A 16,978-nucleotide genomic window follows, 5' to 3' on the forward strand; every position below is an offset into this window, starting at 1 on the left:
TATTTGTGCCAACCAGTTTGAATTGGATTTAGAGTGGAGGGTTTCGATTTCAATGGTTTCCATCGATATGAACAAATAAAATTACATGCCCCGAAGCCCCATTTTAATTGGCATCAGAACCTAAGAGAATATTCCATGACGTAAACACACGAAAAAGAAAAATGTTTGTTTGTAAATTGTTTGTTAAATTAAAAATAGGAACAACAAATAATTGCCATAGATCTCGAGCAATGCCAACACCACAACACCAACCTAGCGGAGGGTTTCCCTCGCTTCCGTCTGTACGCACTGGATCGACTCCGGACGGACACGGCGTCGGGAATGGTCTAACCTACGTTTACTTCGACAAGACCACAGGCGAGAGTCTCACATCTCCATTTGGCACAACAGAGAAGCGCCATTCGACGTTAATGGGTGTGAGCCATTGTAGAAAACATTGGCTAAAATTAAAACCCCAATCAATAAATAAGCACACGATAGACGATGCAGAATATGCATTTGGTGAAACTAACCCGTCAATAAGCAACTAGCCTATGTGAAATGTTAGCGATTTTACGGGAGATTATAACTGACCATATTTCATAGGACACGGAGACATTTTTGGTTCATTGTGTGACCATAGTCACCGGTACAAGAACAAAAATCGAACCCAACATTTATCCATACATGGAATATTATCGCCACATTAAATCCCTGTTCAAACTTTATTTCAAAGTTGATCTATGGCAACAAACAAACATGATAAATCTTAACAAACAACGTGCATTTTGATCTACCGATACTGCCTTCAAAATCCATAGAGGGACTAAGGTTGGGGAAGGATCAAGAGCTTTCATCGATAGGGAAAGTAAACCGAAGCAGAGCTTAAATTTCGTATAAAATGGGGAAGCGAAGTCTCTCCTTCAGTCCATTAAAAACACACACGATACTCTAATAAGAAGGAAAGAAAATGGTTCGCTGCTTTTCAACAGTTCACGTAGCTGTTTTGTTGCTGGCTTGGTCGACATGTTCGACCGCTGCTGCCGTCAATTTGGAGGGAAAACTGCAACAACTAACAGACACGTTTGTAAGTCATCCCTTTATAAAAATTACAAGTTACATTCCTCACAAATTCATTCGCCAAACTATTTTCACAGAACCAATTCAAAGTAGAAATGGCGGCAAAAGAAACGAGACTGCAGGCGGAAGTGGCTGAACTAAAGGCAAAAGTTACAGGACTAGAAGCCCAACTACAACGTCACGAGTCGTTGATCGCAAACCTGCAGAACCCGACGCCAAAAATCGCAAACGACATCCAACCGAAATTAATCAACGGAATGCCCACTTCGTGTGCCGAACTCAAGTCGATTGGGCACATCTGGAGCGGACTCTATTCCGTCATGGGTATAAACATGGTCGAAACAATCTATTGCGACTTTACCAAAGCAATTGGAGATCCAGGTAAACCCAAAATTGATGTAAATTCGACTCCCACTAGGACGATCCTAACTCAACTAATATTCCAATTTGGTAGGACTACAGAAATGGATCGGCTATAACGATGTCAAATCGGTGCCAGTCTACTTTTACGTTCAAAAGGACAATAGTTTCAACCTGACAAACACTCCGATCCCATTCGAACGCGTTTTGAACAACGTCGGAAACGCCATGAATGTAGACACTGGCATCTTCACGGCACCCGTCACAGGGACTTACTTCTTCGCCGTGTCCGGAATGGTATATTTCCCCTCTTCCCCTACGTCAAGACAAGAGATTGGTTTAGCCTTGTATTCGAACGGCAACGAAATCGGTCTGGCTCTGGCTAATGAAGTCGGCACTATTGAACAATTCGGAACTTACGATATGGAATCGACACTCAATCTTAAATCAGGAGATCAAGTCTGGCTGGCCATCAAGTACAAATCGACAGACACGTACGTATTTGACAATTTCCAGCACCAGAATCACTTTACTGGTTGGCTTCTACAACAAGATTTCAATAACTCGGCGTACCACACGAGTGTGTAAATCAATGCCAGATGGACAAATTGCTGCCAACAACAAATGTATGCCTTAATAAAAGTTTCTCTTATTATTGTTATTTATTAATTGCAATAAATAACATTAAAAAGGACAGTCGAGAAATTTCATTTCAACCATTATATCAGCTCAATCGTTTAATTTAATCAAATCTCGATAAGGAATTGGAATCTTCAACTGGCAAAAATGTTAACATCGACTAGCAGTTTGGTTTTAAATCAAGCAGTTAATATTTTCTTGAGAACAATTTAAATGTCTAAATTTACGACTAAATCTAAATGACTCGCATCAGCGACGTGATACGCATCTCCTGGACCAATTCGTCAAGGTTACACAAAACTGGCTGTGATAAGTAACAATGGACCTTATTCGATAACGATAAAAGTGGGACTATTCTTAACCAGCAATGGAAACAGGATGGATAAAGAATGAAACCTTGGAACTCATTCACTCTCACATGAATGTACCCGAGGACAGAGGGAAAACGAAACTACGGAAGGGTAAAGAATTTCCTTTAATAAAATATTCAGTTAATAATTAATTAACAACCCACTTCTCCAACCCTCCCATTTATTCTCGTTTCTTCCCCCCCCCTCCAAACTTGATTGATGCCACGGCCCCGTTTAATGGCAGGAGCTAAAGCAAAAGAAATGGGTCCTAACCTTTATTAATGTTTGGAAGGAACTCCATCAGCTGATTCGTCTTCAAAAGTTCATTCTCATGATCGCTCATGATGTCCGTTGGTGTCCCGATTCTCCGGGATGCTCCAATCTCACAGGAAGTGACGACTATATCTAATCAAACATTCAAATTAAACCAAATTAAAATTTTCAAATGAATTCATCAGCATCTTACAGCCGTTAGTTAAAAATCATGCTCATATTTGTGAAAACATCGAGATCGAGCAGTAAATTCTGTATATCTTTTCTTTACGTGCCAATCCGATGGCGACAATATCTAGTAGTAAATAACAGTTGAAGACAATGTTACAACAACATTGTCGATTGTTGGGAAATTCTAGAAGAGCAATGAGCAACAAAGCGACTAAGATTTGGACGGAATATGACCAGTTTCGACTAATCAAGGATGCGTTCACAAGTGAATGGACCCAAAGTTGCAAATTGCTGACAAGGAAACGTTTTAGAAACACTTTCTGTTTAAAATTGGAACGAAAGTTTAAAACAAAGGCTGGCTGGAAATTATTTTCTTTGAAGGGGCATTGTCTGAAATTGAAGTGTCATTAAAATGAAGAAAGAAACTAAAATAGTCAGCTGGAAAAGAAAGTTGCATATAGCTAAAGAACAAACGTGGGAATAATTTCATTCGTTTCTATGAAATTCAAAGGAATTTGCACTGTACTTAACCGATTCTATTGTAGATATTAATGCAAGTGGAGACCATTGTTTAATAGGAGTAACGGATGTATGTTAAATGAACTAGTAAGTAGTAAGTTCTCCCTTACCTAGAAATGAAACTAAAACTATTTTTCATCGGAAGTTCGGAACATGACTTATTGTTTTCAACTTGGCAGAAAGTTAACTTTCGATTACACGTAGCAGACGATTTTTGGACTTACTTACTCAATGATGAAAGAGTCATCTAGCGGACCCCAATGGACAATGCATTGCGTGCCCAATGAAATGCGGAGTTAGGAAGATTTTTATTTGGCTCGCCCCACAGTACATGAATTTAGGCTTTTCGGGTTAATCGTGCCCGAGGGAAGAATAGGGAGGAAAGGAAAGTCTGGTCTCCTCTTTTTTTCAATCTTTCCTTTCCTACGGGTAACAAGAGTTTATTTTACTGATATTATCCACAATGGCCAGAATGTGTGATTGACATTTTTCAGTGACTTTTGTGACAAATTTGCTACCAATTTGACTAAATATTAAAAATGTTTTGCCAATCAATATCGAGCTGCAATAATTTTCCTACACCTTCCAGTCAAGTCTCGATTATAGCCCATAGGACACTGTCGGTTTCTAGCATTTCCAACATAATATACCCTTGTGTTGCTGCACGTTGAACTGGGCGGTGGTAAAATCACGTTGGGCTCCTCCCAGTCGTCGACCGTCACTCTCGGTCTTCCGCAGTAATAATTGGTTCCAGTACGATAGAGTTTGGCTCCGACGCCGCAAGAAGGTTGTTGGCTGCCCAGTCGGCTGCACATGCCCATCGAATTCCTCCGTGTTTGACGCTGGCATTCGGTATTAACTCCGCAACTCCAGTAGACGTGTTGGCCGTCAGCTGGGCATCCTCTAGGTACTTGTTGGCAGGCGGGAGTTCGATCTTCCCTCACCACTAGCCACTGGTCGTCGTCACAAGGTCCCTAAATGCATAAAACACTTAAAAGTCGAATTCAAAATCCAATTTTGAAATATTTAAATTGATACCTGCTCGTTTTGCTGGTAACATTGGCCGTCCATGTAAACGAAATCGCTCAGACCCCGTTGGCAGTAGCAGTAGCCATTGTTGTCCGGTCTGTCGTAGAGTTGCTGATTTCTTGGACAGGGATTACCAGGGACTCCGATTTCATGGCACTCTCCTTGGTAGAAAGTTTCTTGAGTCGACGGACATTTCCTCATCCTGATTCGTTAGAAAATTCTTAAACAAGCTGCTGAATATTTAAGTTGTAAATAAATTACCCGAGCATGTACTGGAGACGAGCGTATTGCTGCTGGACTTGTAGTTGCTCTTGGGGCGGAATTCTCGCCATCAGGTACTGGATGTGCGGCCACCAGAGCGTCTGGATGTAAGTGGACAAACTGTTCATCTGGATGGAACAGCCGGAGGCCATAGCTTTTTGGATTTCGGCCTCCATCCAATTCATTTTGGTCGTTATCTCGGCCGTAGTGGAACTATAAATTATGAAATCAAATTTTTAAATTAAATCAAGTTATATTTGACTATATCTTAATGTTTACCCATCGTAATATTCGTAAGCAGCATCCGTAATCGCCGTGGTGTAAACGAGAGTCAACGTGACGAGAACAATCCGGAAAAAATTCGCATTCGGTTTCATTTTATTTTATTTTTACAATCAACGCAAGTTTAATTGGGAATAGACGGGCCCTGATTGAATCACTGAACGAAACAGTCCGATTTCGGAATGCCGACTGTGAACGTTGTTAAGAAGCGTTTAAGGTTATTAGTTCAAATTTTACAGGGACGTGATCTCATAGCGGCTGAAGAGATTACATGTAGAAATTTCTCGGCCTATTATTTACTTTGTCTATCGTAAAATGATAATCAGCGGTCGAAATGTTTTGTAGGCGGCTAGGACGCATATCAAACACCTGTGCGGCTAATCAATTTAGGGCCTTGGAGGTGCTTATCTGCCAACCGATAGAATATAGCGTATGCGTAAGTAGAACAGCTGATATGACATAGTCTACTTGGGCTGGTTAATCCTAATAAGCTTATGGCATTTACGACTTTTATGACACGATGTTGTTTACGACAGTTATCTCGCAAGGAATGTATGGGACATATGACCCTGTGGGGGCACTATAGTTCCTTATCAATAATGACGTGAAATAGCTTTAACCACTCTTTTCATGTGCTCTATTTGTTATATTGTTAGCGGTGTGTGTTAACTATAGACTAACACGGCAAATTGAAAAGAGCAAACATTCCGAGGTGTGGCTCTGCACTTTGCCTGGGCTCTTTTATCCTTTTATCCGGACCTCATATCATAGTCATTCACCGACGCGAAATCAGTTGAAGAGTGAATGGGAACAAGGAAATTACAAATAGGAGATTGTTTTTGTTTTTTTCAATGGGATATTTCATATTTGTGTCACCCAGTTTGGATTGGATTTAGGGGGGAAGGGTGCGATATCTTAAAGATTGCTAATAGAACAGTAGAAGAAAGAATAGTTTCGTTTTGTTAATTTGGTTACAAGTTTAAAAAAATAGACGAAGTTCAACGAGTAAAAAGAAAACGAAACGATTAATTTTTTGGCTGCAACAAAAATTGGATAACAAATAAAATTGCATGGCCGAAGCCCAAATTTAATTGGCGACAGAACGTCGTCGGAAAAAACCAAAAACAGAATATTCCATTGCGTAAATTCAGGAAAAAGAAAAAAATGTTTGTTTGTCAATTGTTTGTTACCAAATTTTAAATTGGAATAACAAATAATCGTCATCGATTAACGCTTGCCAACACCACAACACCAACCTAGCGGAGCCTTTCCCTCGCTTCCGGCACGCAATGGATCGATTCCGGACGGACACGGCGTCGGGAATGATCTAAGTCTAACCTACGTTTACTATGACAAAGACCACGTAAAAGTGAATCGAGTTGATGAGTAAATGCCAGCGAAATCAACAATGTTAGTACTTACTCTCCAGTTACATATTTGAAGGGTATTAAAGACGAATTCGCTTAATTCCCAAAATTAAATGAAATTTTACTTCAAAATAAATGAAATTTTACCCAATTGCAGTTGACATAAGGTGGGTTTTGTTGATTTTCCGAGTCGATTGCTTTTGGGTTGTCAAAATGCAAACATCTTTGTGATTTTGCTATCACAGAATTTAACATGAGTCAGGGAAAACAAGAATGACAAACTCAGGTACAAATGAGAAATCAAATGTTCTTTCTTACTACTTTTTCAACATCAGCACCTAGCTAGTTGATCCTATAGTCTTGAATTCATTTCATTTCTTAGCAAACAGAGACCGACTTGGGAGATCGCTTTCATCATTAACTGTACCAACTTTCATCAACTTGAAACATACAGATGTCTAGGGAACACAAACGTGGCCACACTTCACTGCAAATAGCTGGCGCATTTTCAATTTCGCTCAAATGTTTCAAAAAATTTGCAAAATGAACAATCCAATAATGGAATGGATGACGATGGATAAATTAATAACTAGTGTGTCTTGGAATGAAATTTTCTTTTATCTGAGCACCGGAACACGACTTCCAATAAAATTTTTATAATAATTTGATTGAGCAGACAATTTTCTGTTACCCTGCTGACGGTAGAGACACCTAACGGAGGAACAACCCCATGACGTTTTACCTTTTCTTTTGATTTTTTAATTTGTTGCTGCAGCAACAATTATATTGTTCGGAACACGACCTTTTTTTCAAAACAGGAGCCTGCAGCTTGCTGGTGAAGGTTTGACTGTAAAAAGATTGGGTGACATTGAGCGTTCATCGGAATATCGACTATAAACCACAGGTCCGCACGCTGTTAATGTACCGGGAAAATAAATGAAATAGCATTTCACTAATTGATATGCAAGTAGAGCAAGAAAGATGTTTCTTTGGTAACACTATTTATTGTATCGCCATAGTAATAATATACGGTAGGAAGACCAAAGGGTTTAAAATTTCCACGGAAGGAAACCGCAGATCCCTCCGACCGCCGGACTCCGTCTCAATGATGTCGGTATGTTTTTCAAAAAACATTTGCCCTGATGAAAACTAAACGCATTACATCTACTTTCGCTGATGCAAAGTCTGCCGCAATTCTCCCCAGCTGTAACCTGATTGGATACATCGTGACCAGTGAAATCACAGCCCAAGTGCCACTGGACACCACCTTCGCCGACATGCCAAACTTCATCGGGCGTTCTCGACGCCCATGGACCAAGATCCATCCGAGGAATGGAGGTTGAATCACAATTCACGATAGGGTTCCTGTAACACGTAAAAGTGAATCGAGTCAAGTCTTTGTCGGGGGAATTAAACAATATATCATTACTTACAATCCAGATACAGATTTGAATAGTAACGGCTGAACAGTCTGAATGTTGCTGTTGTCACAGATGATACGGGCCCAACTGATTTTACGAATTTCCTGCAACTGACCTAAACCATTTGTTAGTCACTATTTTTAAACCGGTAATAATACAAAATGGAAACTTGCTTTCGGTGAATGAGCCAGACTGTCCGCCAAGATCGTAAAAGAAACGGTCGCCCTGTTTCAGTTTTAAAAACTGGTCGGCGATGATACACTGGAAAGTGGGGCCTACCAACGCCCCAGCTGCCCGGCGTTCCGAAATACCTGCGATGTAAAAGTCGATATCGTCCACAGAGGCGTACACGGACTTGAATTGGTCAACAATCTGTCGTTCAAAAGTGCGGAATAGGATTCAGTAAAATGATGCAATTAAAAGTTTTCTATCTGTTTAGTTTACCCCTTGAGGAATGTGATCTTTAAGGTCGTCAAAGTTTTTCGCTCGCGGAAGGCCACAGAGAACGCGATATGCATTGTAGCCAGGTATACCTACATAACAGGTAAATAATAATTAATATTAAACCTCGTTTTAAATGGAAGAGGTTTACCGTGATCACGGCCTCGTTGAATGTTGAGAGAAACTAAATCAAGGCCGAAACCTTTGCCTTCCTCTTCGAACAAGTGATTGGTCAGCTAATGAAACCCCAAATTATTTTTTTTTAAATGGTTGAAATTCGTTAATACATTAAAAATTAACAATTTACCTCCTCGCTGACGATATTGTCAACACTTTGATCGGGTTGAGTCGCCAATCCGATGAGGAACTTGTCGACATTACCGGGCGTGTACACCATTTGCGTTTTGAAAAAGTGATTGCGTAAGTTTATCGAGTCGGTAAGTTTCCTATTGTGATCGAACAATCTAAAAAAATAATAACAATAGTAAATTATCCGGAAATTACAATTTTCTTAATTTAACTTAATTACATCAAATAGATTATTAACTTACTCGTGTTTGCCTTGGACCAAAGAATGGCCGAAACGAAAAGCGACAGTTGCAAATTCATTCACAATGGAAGGATTCACATTAGGATCGTAATCGTTGCTGAATCCTTCCTTGAGCGTCAACAGACCGAGCTCCACCATTTTAGCTCGGCCAAGGATGATGGGCAGCCACTCGTTGTAGGTAATGTGCTGCATTTGAGCAATAAGAATGCGTCTAGCCTCTTGATAGAGATGCTCACCATCCCTGTGCGGATTCTGAGCAGCCAGCTGGCCCACAAGTTTGTTGTGCTGACGCATGAGGATCGTTTGAGTGACGGCCAATTCGGGAATTTCGCTCGCTCGTGGATCGCCAGCGTCAAAACACTTGACGTGTGATGGCGGATCGATTCCGGACAGGGTTTTGGACAACGTACAAGGAGCAGTAAATTCATCGTCTGCCGGAAGCAAGTCAAACTGGTGATGGCCGGTAGGGAATTTCCAAAAGTGGGTCACCCTCAAGTGGCCCTGATTGACAGTCGACCGCAAATCTTTGGCTTTTTTCTCGTCCGAACCGTAAACTTGCGAGGCGTCTAAAAAATGGGTGTTGTCGTTCATCTATTGCGGAATTAAATTAAGTTCAAGCCAGTTCAATCCGTTGAGTATATTTTGGTTATTTCACTGACCTGTTCGACGTAACCCAATTTGCAATCGGCTCTTCGTGCCGGAGCTGAGCGGACAAACGTCATGCAACGGCGACCGAATCTGGAGAAAAACGGATCGTTTGACGGGATGTCGATGGGTAGGCATTCCGGATGGACGTTCCTACTGTCAAGGAATTGACCGTCGGGCGCACAGCATTCGATGTCCTTTAAATCATCTAGAAAAAGCGAACAAATCATTGCAAATTCGTTGCTCTTTCAATGTCGAAATTAAATTACATACCCATTTTAGATGCAACAGTTTGAGTTATGTCGTGATCCGTAAATTGGCCGAATTGCGTGACCCAGTAGCTGTTGGATTCGTGCGGGTGATTGAGGTTGTCCCTTACCACGGTTGCGGATACCAAACGAGGACTGGAATTATTCGATTCATCAACTGTTTATCATTGTATCAATAAAAATAAAACATTCTGCTGGTTATACCTGGGCAGTTCACCTCCGTTATTGGCCCGTCGCGGAAGTCGGATGCCTATCAAAATAGGTTGAAAATTACTAAAAGATATGAGAGTAAATTTTGTTGAAATATAATTCTTACCATTGGCATAATCTGGGGAGAGAATGCGTTGGAGTTGGGTGCGTGATTGGCCCCAGGTCGATTGCTTAATATTGTTACACGATCCATCCGGTGTTCGATAAGGTGAAGTCACTGCCTTACAGACGGGTGGAGGTGGACACTGAACGTTGATCTGGCTTAAAACAGAGGCCACATCTTTCGGCTTAACTCCAAACCTATAGTTTAAAAGAAGTAGATGAAGAACGATGGCTGAAATGAGTTGTTATCGAAATTATTTAATTTTTCGAACCTTTTGACGATATCGTCGGCTATAAAAGTTTCCTGCAGAGCCCCGAAATTGATTTTCTGTGTCTCGGGAGTCGTGTGGGAGACGAGTGAGAACAGGGCAGAAGAAGAGCCGGGACGGACGACGATGTTGTTGTCTACTAGACGGACTTCCGTGTCGCGCATTGTCTGGAATTGCAATTTACTCGTCTCGAGGGCCGACTTGAGTTGAGATTTAATTTTGGATATCAATTCTTTGTTCAAAGAAGGTACGGCCATGGACTGCATAAAAACTCCTCTAGTGCGCCCTAATTTAGAATTCGAGTAACAACAAAATTATACTGAAATTGAATTAAAATGAACAAACTGTTATTGGGTAGATCGGGACAACAGGTTCCTTGGCCATTATTAGCCAATTTGCAGGAAGTTCCTGGGGTTTTCAGTAAGACGTCGTACCACAGGGAGCAATCTACATTGGGTCGGCAACTAGACGACAAACCGCCGACATTCGGGCAAGAGTTGACTGCTGCGGGTTGGTTGCTGTTGAAATCTCGCCACGAGATAAATCCACACGCTCCGCCGTTGACGGCCATACGGGAAGTCGATAGCGGGGCATTTTTTATGTAACAAAATTGGCCGTCAAAACGAAAGTGGTTGCATTTGGGATTAGCCAGGCAGACGCCGCCACACTTTTCTCCGGTACTTCTACTTCGTTCAATGTCGTGACCCCAGAAATCGCAATTGGCAAGCCATCTGATGCCACTTTTATCGCTGTTCCAATGGTCTCTTCCTGACAGATTCAAATTCAACCATAAGTAATTAAGTACGACGAAATTATTTCATGGAAAATTAACATTTGTTACCCGATTCGAATTTCCAGGGTATAAATCCGCACGATCCCTCTCTGGTATTCGTTACTGGAAAGTCTATCGTGGCATCTTTCAGGAAACAAAATCCATCGGGAGAGAAACGAAAGTGAGTACATTTAGGGCTGGCGATACAGAGACTACCACAGTTTCCTCCTGGACTGGCTATGCGGGCAATGTCGTGACCAGGAAAGTCACAGTTCATTCGCCATTTGACATCCCTGTCTCCAGTGTTCCAATTTTGCCCGTTTGCAAATTGAGACACAACGCTCAAAAGAACAAGAACAATCTGGAATACTGGAGTATTCTGCATAATGGAAAACAGATTTATTTTAATTGACTGTATTGGATATTTGCAAATGTGTGAACGAAATTTTTAGTCTAAAGTTTAGGTTTTTATTTCTATTTCTTACCGCAGTTCCCATGACTGAAATCGACGCTGTTCTTAACATTAATGTGAGCATTACCGAAATGTTGTGGGTTGTATTCGATAGTGATTTGATCGAAGAAATGGTTGAAATTCATTTTATCAGTCAGCGACATGCAGAGGAAATCAGTTTCCTACAGAATTGTGGGAATCAACCTGATTTCCAGGAAACCTGAAAATTTACCGAAATCAAGATTCTGTGGCTATAAACGAATGCTGTAGCAATATAGAAATAACCGCTCGTTTCCTTTCGCTAAATGCATTTTCATTTTCCAATCTATTGCCCAAGTATTTGTTTGCCTTGCCACATGCAGCCCTAGATAAGAAAGCTGAAATTGGAAAATAAAAATAATGAAACAATAATTGAGGTTCCGACTTATCGTAAATCACAACAATTTTAGTTATGGATCCAATTGAATTTAGCTTGGAACTAACTTGCCATTTTCCTGCTGTGGTATTGACGAAATTTGCTGTCGAACTTGATGAAGTTGAATCGCCAGATCCAAAATCTATATCAAGCAAACGCAGTAGTGATGATTAATAAATGTCACGTCACGACACGAATCTGGAATTAGAAAGGTAGACGGTAGGTTTTGAATGGTCTGAATTCTAACCATATTTTTGGCAATGTCAATTCAAGTTCGCATAGAATAAAACCACACCCTGACACAAAAGCAGTATCAGCCGGAAATGGATAGAGCCAACAGACAGCCATGGAGAGAGAGAGAGAGAAGGAAGAACAGGTTTCATAGCCCAAAAGGATAATCAAATCTAGTAGATGCGGAAGAAGAAAACCCATGTTTTCTATCATTTTTTTCAACAGTAAAGACCTTGCTGGCAGCAACCATCAGCAATTCAAAATCAGCTGTGGTATATAAAGGCCCTGGTATCTCTTAGATTTTCGTTAATTCCACTCCGAATTCCACCAGCTCACAATCTCTTAAGCGAATCGACATGAAGATCTACGTAAGTTTTCAACCTCATCTCTTAAAAATAATTTCAATCAACTCACCATTTGAATTTTTTGTATCAGATTCTCGCAGTGCTTTTGGGTGTGGTTTGCTTTGCATCCGCTCAGCAGAACCCAACTGGATGGAACTACAATCCTTACCTCTACTTCCCTTATTCCGCTCTCCAGCCACCAGCACAGGAGACGGCGGAAGTAGCCGCCGCAAGGGCTTCACACTTGGCCGCTCACGCTGCTGCCGCTCGTGGACGACGATCGATTCCCGACAGTCCCGAAGTTTGGGCCGCTAAAGTCGAACATTACCGCGCTTACGCTGCCGCCGCCGCTGCCAATGGAGTTGTTACATCTCTTCCAACTCTTTACACCAACGAAGTTGCTGCTGCTCGTGCAGCTCACTTTGCCACTCACGCCGCTGCCATCGCTCGTGGTAAACGATCCATCGCAGATGCCCCCGATGTGGCCGCTGCCAAACTCGAACATATCCGCGCTCACGCCGCCGCTGCCGCCGCTAATGGAGTCGTTTCCAGCCTTCGCCATTTGGAACCCGTTGCCGTTTGGGGACCCCCACAGCCCGTCCAGGACACTCCCGAAGTCGCCGCTGCCCGTGCTGCCCATATGGCCGCTTTGGCTGCCGCTCGAGGTAAACGATCCGTTCAAGATACTCCCGAAGTAATGGCCGCCACCATCGAGCATTACCGCGCCTACAACGCCGCCGCAACCGCCAACGGATTTCCCATGACATTACTCCCGGCCCGTTATGCCAACATGCCGTTCGGTATGCCCCAACCCGTTCAGGAAACTGCCGAGGTCGCCGCTGCCCGTCGCGCTCACATGGCCGCTCTCGCTCACGCCACTGCCCGAGGTTAAACAACATCACAGATCTGAAACATGTCTATAGATGGCTGTGCCAGCTATCAGTCGCAATGTACACACCTGAATTATCTTCTCAATACCGATACATTTCGAAATTGAACAAAAATAAACCGAACGCTTCTTTTCATAAAATGGACGTTAATGTCTTCTTAGGGGAATTCGGTAAACGAACGGTTTTAACTTAAAAAAAAAACTCATACGAGGCGCTGGGTGCTAAGTTAAGCAGAATCTCATAAATTACAAAAGCAGAGTACTGCCATTAACACAACACTTTTAAATTTCTCTATACTGCAGCGACATGACGAACGCGCTAGTTTGTGGGCTTTTCATTTGTCATACCAACTGCTTTCCATAAACAAATCTGAATTTAAATGCATGCTTATAAAATTTCAATGATCACCTCTGTGGTCAGATCGGTCCAGTGTTTTTCAAAATACCCCCAAAACAGTTAATGGTAATGAGATAGATAACAGTTATCAGTAAGTCTTACCGCAGTTTCCATGACTGATATCGGCTCCGATGATTTTTACTATATGGGTGTCTCGATTCTCCTTGTCTATAAGAAAGACGTGGCTGAAAAGGAGACGAAATTTAATATCATCATGAATTACTAGGTTGGGAGTGTAACAGCTTGAATAATTTCTTACAGATAGTTTGGGCAACTTCTATCAAGTCTACATAGAAAGTCACCTTCACCTAATGGGGGAAATTTTACATGCATTACTTCACCTGTTCTTAAGCGAAGAGACTGTTGACAAAATTCACAGATGCAGGGGTCACTTCGATGGCAGTCGCTTTGTTCCTCGACCCTTCGTATTAGAAAGAATGACGTGTAGATGATGTGTAGATTGGAGAAAAGAAAAATAACTTCTTCAAACCCTTCAATTTGGCTTCCATTTCAAAAGTACATGGCCATCCTACGCCGTTCCCTTTCATTCCCGACATTGTCGATTCTAACCCCACTTTGTCGGGATAATATGAAAGAAAGTTATCACTTTACTCAATTCTCTGACGTCTCACGTGAAATATGGCTTCCAGGCGATCGAGAAAAACGGTTAAATTGTACACTACCGTCATATCCATAAAGTTCATTGGAGAAATCGCACGACAGATCGACGGTGATAATCTTCTTTTTCAAAGAGTTTTGTTGGGCTATCGTAACCATTCTGTCCTGCATGCAACAAAAAATTTAATTAAAACGTGAAAACGCGATGCTCAAGTAGTAAAACCAACTAGTTGGGATAATCATTCTCAGACGAGGTCCACTCTGCCGGAGTCACTTGAACGATTGAACGATGGTTACGTCTAGAAAAGTGTGGAGATTTTGCAAGTGGAGGCAAGTAGCAAGAAAAGAGGTTGTTTCGAGCGCCTGGATGAGATCATGGGGTTCGGTTGAATTTTCTCTCCTTCATGGCCAACTTTAACTGGAATATGAAATACTACCATCATAAAAATTTCTGCTACAGAACGGTGTCCACCAGTTTCGGCACTTTTTTTCGGCACTTGGATTTCGTCGTTTTCGGCACCCCATGCAAACCACACTTCCTCAATTATGAAAAAATATTGTCCATTTCGGCACCCAATTTGTCCGTTTCGGCACCAATTTCGATCGTTTCGGCACCAACTTCAACCTTTTCGGCACCCCATTTCAATTTATCGATTTATTCATGTCAATTTGCTATCGGCGCTATTGCACCGTCAGGCCGCTAGGGGCGCTCTGACGGTTGACGGCAGTGGTACGGAGGGTGCTCTTCCTGACGGCTGGAGCAACCCAACCCGTACCTGATGGCTGGTCGACTACCCCCGACAGAGGCGCTGCGGCCTTATTGTTTTTTTTTTGTTTCGTTTGACGTTTGTGTCAGTATATATCCGTTCGTTCGTGTATTTCCCCCACGTACTAACTTCCCTGAATCCTCGCCAAGCTCAAAATCGGCAAGCCGACTTGGCTGCTTTCTAACTCTGGTTTGTCTTTCCATTGAACTTAAGAAAAATCGACAGTGACACAAGAGCACGACGTACAAGAACAAAGTGCGAAAAATTAGAGATACTAAAGATAATTAACACGACACCTGGTGGAATACAAATTTTGCGACGATGCCGAAACGGAAACTAAAACTGTAACAATTTGGGATGTGGTACTAGACTATACGCGGAATAGGAAAAGGAAAAGAGTTTCAAAATGTGGTGTTTACATTTTAGTTGGTGACAAAATTTTATTAAAATCCAATAAATAAATCTAATAATAAATACAATAAATACAATAGTGCCGAAACGGAAAAACATAGCGCCGAAACGGAAAAATATAGTGCCGAAACGGAAAAACACACACGCCTGGCAACCCTCCCAAAAACATGACGCCTGGAACTAAATCTGGTGGCGGTGCCGAAAAAGACAAACACAAAGCCGAAAACGACAAAAACAGTGCCGAAAACGACGAAATCAAAGTGCCGAAAAAAAGTGCCGAAACAGGTGGCAACCTACAGAACAATGAAAACCCAAGTAAATTATTTTTAGATATAAATGACTGAAACAATAGAGAAAAGAGATACCACTACCAGTTCTACAAATGATGACTTAAAAAAGTAAAGTTGATTCCATGCAAATCAAAGAGCCCTGGCTGCAAAAATCTGTTGGTTAATTCTACCAATTAAGCAAATCCACATTTTTTAAATTCTTTTATACAACTAAGTATGCCAATTTTACATGAATTGATCAATTACATTGATTAGTTCAGTTATTAAACAAGCACAACATCAAATCAGCTACTATTCATATTCTCAACAGCAACAACTGTTTACCTTTCTCTTTGAATGATTACCTTCTTCACGGGATTCAAAAATCTTGGTTCTGTGATTCATGTCATATTAAGCAATGCTGAACCTTACAAAATAAGAACATTATGTTAATCAGGAACTCAGGGAGCACTATCACCACTGCAAAAACATATCGATTTTTTCAGCTATCATTTACCTGCACATGGGCATGGTGAAATGAATAAATCCAGTCTTATGGTTAACTTTTCTATAACAGTAAGTAAAGGTTCAATCAATTTCATTCATTTTCAAGGAAATCATAAAAAGACAGCAATTTGGAAATTCTGCAGAACACTGATAAAATACGACTACTAAGCAAATAAACAGGAAAGTTTACCTTTCACAATGCTTTCACTGTTCTACACCTTATTGAGTCTCTCATCTGTTATTAGGTGTTAACTACCCTTCAAGAAACATATTGGATCGGGAAATAACTTAGATATACGGCTAGAACGACACGAGGTGATGACTGACGATTTCACAAAGACAATGTTTCTGTCACATAGAGATAGAGATGCAGCAAAAATTCAAGCGGGAAACCGGAAGCAAAGCAACCCCGCCCACAGCATACACCGCTGTAGGCTGTACTCATCCGACACGGGGAGGGGGGGGGGCAAAAACTAAAGAAATATTAGGCTAGGCCCTATGTAAATATTATTAATTAAATTTTTTTATTGATTAGTTTTCATCAATTTGTTTCATTCAAAAATTAAAATTCAAAAATTTCCGGAAAAAATTATAGCATCTAATTGCGACCGCTAGATGGACAGGGAAGAACCAAAAAAAGAAGAAAAAGGAAATAATGAGGAAAAAGATGTTGGCTTGATATTTTTATAT

The 16,978-nt window shown here is 41.3% G+C and overlaps 4 protein-coding genes across 14 annotated transcripts; 2 read left to right on the forward strand and 2 right to left on the reverse strand.

Annotated features, from left to right (window-relative positions):
- The first annotated feature begins 603 nt into the window (after positions 1 to 603).
- LOC124326393 lies at positions 604 to 2,103 on the forward strand. The gene is made up of 3 exons (XM_046785183.1): positions 604 to 1,066; positions 1,137 to 1,440; positions 1,514 to 2,103. Exons 1-3 carry the CDS (start codon positions 950 to 952, stop codon positions 2,005 to 2,007), a joined length of 915 nt encoding a protein of 304 aa, XP_046641139.1. The 5' UTR covers positions 604 to 949; the 3' UTR covers positions 2,008 to 2,103.
- A 580-nt stretch (positions 2,104 to 2,683) lies between these two features.
- Positions 2,684 to 5,134, reverse strand: LOC124326382. Of its 4 annotated transcripts, none has more exons than XR_006915550.1 (5): positions 4,941 to 5,134; positions 4,662 to 4,874; positions 4,410 to 4,602; positions 3,596 to 4,345; positions 2,684 to 2,813 (listed from the first exon to the last, which is right to left on the reverse strand). XR_006915550.1 is itself a non-coding variant. In XM_046785172.1 (5 exons), exons 1-5 carry the CDS (start codon positions 5,036 to 5,038, stop codon positions 3,780 to 3,782), a joined length of 843 nt encoding a protein of 280 aa, XP_046641128.1. In that variant the 5' UTR covers positions 5,039 to 5,132; the 3' UTR covers positions 3,707 to 3,779. The 4 variants fall into 4 exon arrangements, 2 of the variants coding, with proteins under 2 accessions (XP_046641127.1, XP_046641128.1); XR_006915549.1 differs by having other exon boundaries at positions 3,482 to 4,345; XM_046785172.1 differs by lacking the exon at positions 2,684 to 2,813 and having other exon boundaries at positions 3,707 to 3,794; positions 4,022 to 4,345; positions 4,941 to 5,132.
- Positions 5,135 to 7,294: 2,160 nt separating this feature from the next.
- Positions 7,295 to 16,574, reverse strand: LOC124326049 (peroxidase-like). 8 transcript variants are annotated; one of them, XM_046784645.1, is made up of 23 exons: positions 16,479 to 16,574; positions 16,299 to 16,349; positions 16,127 to 16,208; positions 15,806 to 15,945; positions 14,562 to 14,788; positions 14,207 to 14,499; positions 14,058 to 14,137; positions 13,940 to 13,993; positions 13,819 to 13,884; positions 11,059 to 11,368; positions 10,563 to 10,985; positions 10,221 to 10,503; positions 9,953 to 10,146; positions 9,841 to 9,886; positions 9,641 to 9,771; positions 9,382 to 9,575; positions 8,724 to 9,313; positions 8,480 to 8,636; positions 8,324 to 8,408; positions 8,176 to 8,264; positions 7,905 to 8,103; positions 7,744 to 7,846; positions 7,295 to 7,675 (listed from the first exon to the last, which is right to left on the reverse strand). In XM_046784645.1, exons 9-23 carry the CDS (start codon positions 13,828 to 13,830, stop codon positions 7,360 to 7,362), a joined length of 3,132 nt encoding a protein of 1,043 aa, XP_046640601.1. In that variant the 5' UTR covers positions 13,831 to 13,884; positions 13,940 to 13,993; positions 14,058 to 14,137; positions 14,207 to 14,499; positions 14,562 to 14,788; positions 15,806 to 15,945; positions 16,127 to 16,208; positions 16,299 to 16,349; positions 16,479 to 16,574; the 3' UTR covers positions 7,295 to 7,359. The 8 variants fall into 8 exon arrangements, with proteins under 8 accessions (XP_046640601.1, XP_046640599.1, XP_046640595.1 ...); XM_046784643.1 differs by lacking the exon at positions 13,940 to 13,993 and having other exon boundaries at positions 13,819 to 13,901; positions 15,884 to 15,945; positions 16,147 to 16,208; XM_046784639.1 differs by lacking the exon at positions 13,940 to 13,993 and having other exon boundaries at positions 13,819 to 13,901; positions 16,147 to 16,208.
- Positions 12,330 to 13,460, forward strand: LOC124326437 (pupal cuticle protein-like). Its single transcript, XM_046785269.1, has 2 exons — positions 12,330 to 12,454; positions 12,522 to 13,460. Exons 1-2 carry the CDS (start codon positions 12,443 to 12,445, stop codon positions 13,320 to 13,322), a joined length of 813 nt encoding a protein of 270 aa, XP_046641225.1. The 5' UTR covers positions 12,330 to 12,442; the 3' UTR covers positions 13,323 to 13,460.
- Positions 16,575 to 16,978: the final 404 nt, after the last annotated feature.

Source organism: Daphnia pulicaria, chromosome 2 (genome assembly GCF_021234035.1).
Source record: "Daphnia pulicaria isolate SC F1-1A chromosome 2, SC_F0-13Bv2, whole genome shotgun sequence".
NCBI classification, from domain to species: domain Eukaryota; kingdom Metazoa; phylum Arthropoda; class Branchiopoda; order Diplostraca; family Daphniidae; genus Daphnia; species Daphnia pulicaria.

Bases quoted from the DNA above. Each gene is read 5' to 3' on its own strand.
- LOC124326393 (XM_046785183.1), top strand. From the start codon at position 950: ATGGTTCGCTGCTTTTCAACAGTTCACGTAGCTGTTTTGTTGCTGGCT. The intron at 1,067-1,136 runs GTAAGTCATCCC...CTATTTTCACAG, and splicing joins AACAACTAACAGACACGTTT to AACCAATTCAAAGTAGAAAT. The intron at 1,441-1,513 runs GTAAACCCAAAA...CCAATTTGGTAG, and splicing joins CAAAGCAATTGGAGATCCAG to GACTACAGAAATGGATCGGC.
- LOC124326382 (XM_046785171.1), bottom strand. From the start codon at position 5,038: ATGAAACCGAATGCGAATTTTTTCCGGATTGTTCTCGTCACGTTGACT. The intron at 4,603-4,661 runs GTAATTTATTTA...CTAACGAATCAG, and splicing joins CGTCTCCAGTACATGCTCGG to GATGAGGAAATGTCCGTCGA. The intron at 4,346-4,409 runs GTATCAATTTAA...TTATGCATTTAG, and splicing joins GTTACCAGCAAAACGAGCAG to GGACCTTGTGACGACGACCA.
- LOC124326049 (XM_046784638.1), bottom strand. From the start codon at position 11,525: ATGCTCACATTAATGTTAAGAACAGCGTCGATTTCAGTCATGGGAACT. The intron at 11,369-11,474 runs GTAAGAAATAGA...TCCATTATGCAG, and splicing joins TTTCAGTCATGGGAACTGCG to AATACTCCAGTATTCCAGAT. The intron at 8,409-8,479 runs GTAAATTGTTAA...GGGTTTCATTAG, and splicing joins ACAATATCGTCAGCGAGGAG to CTGACCAATCACTTGTTCGA.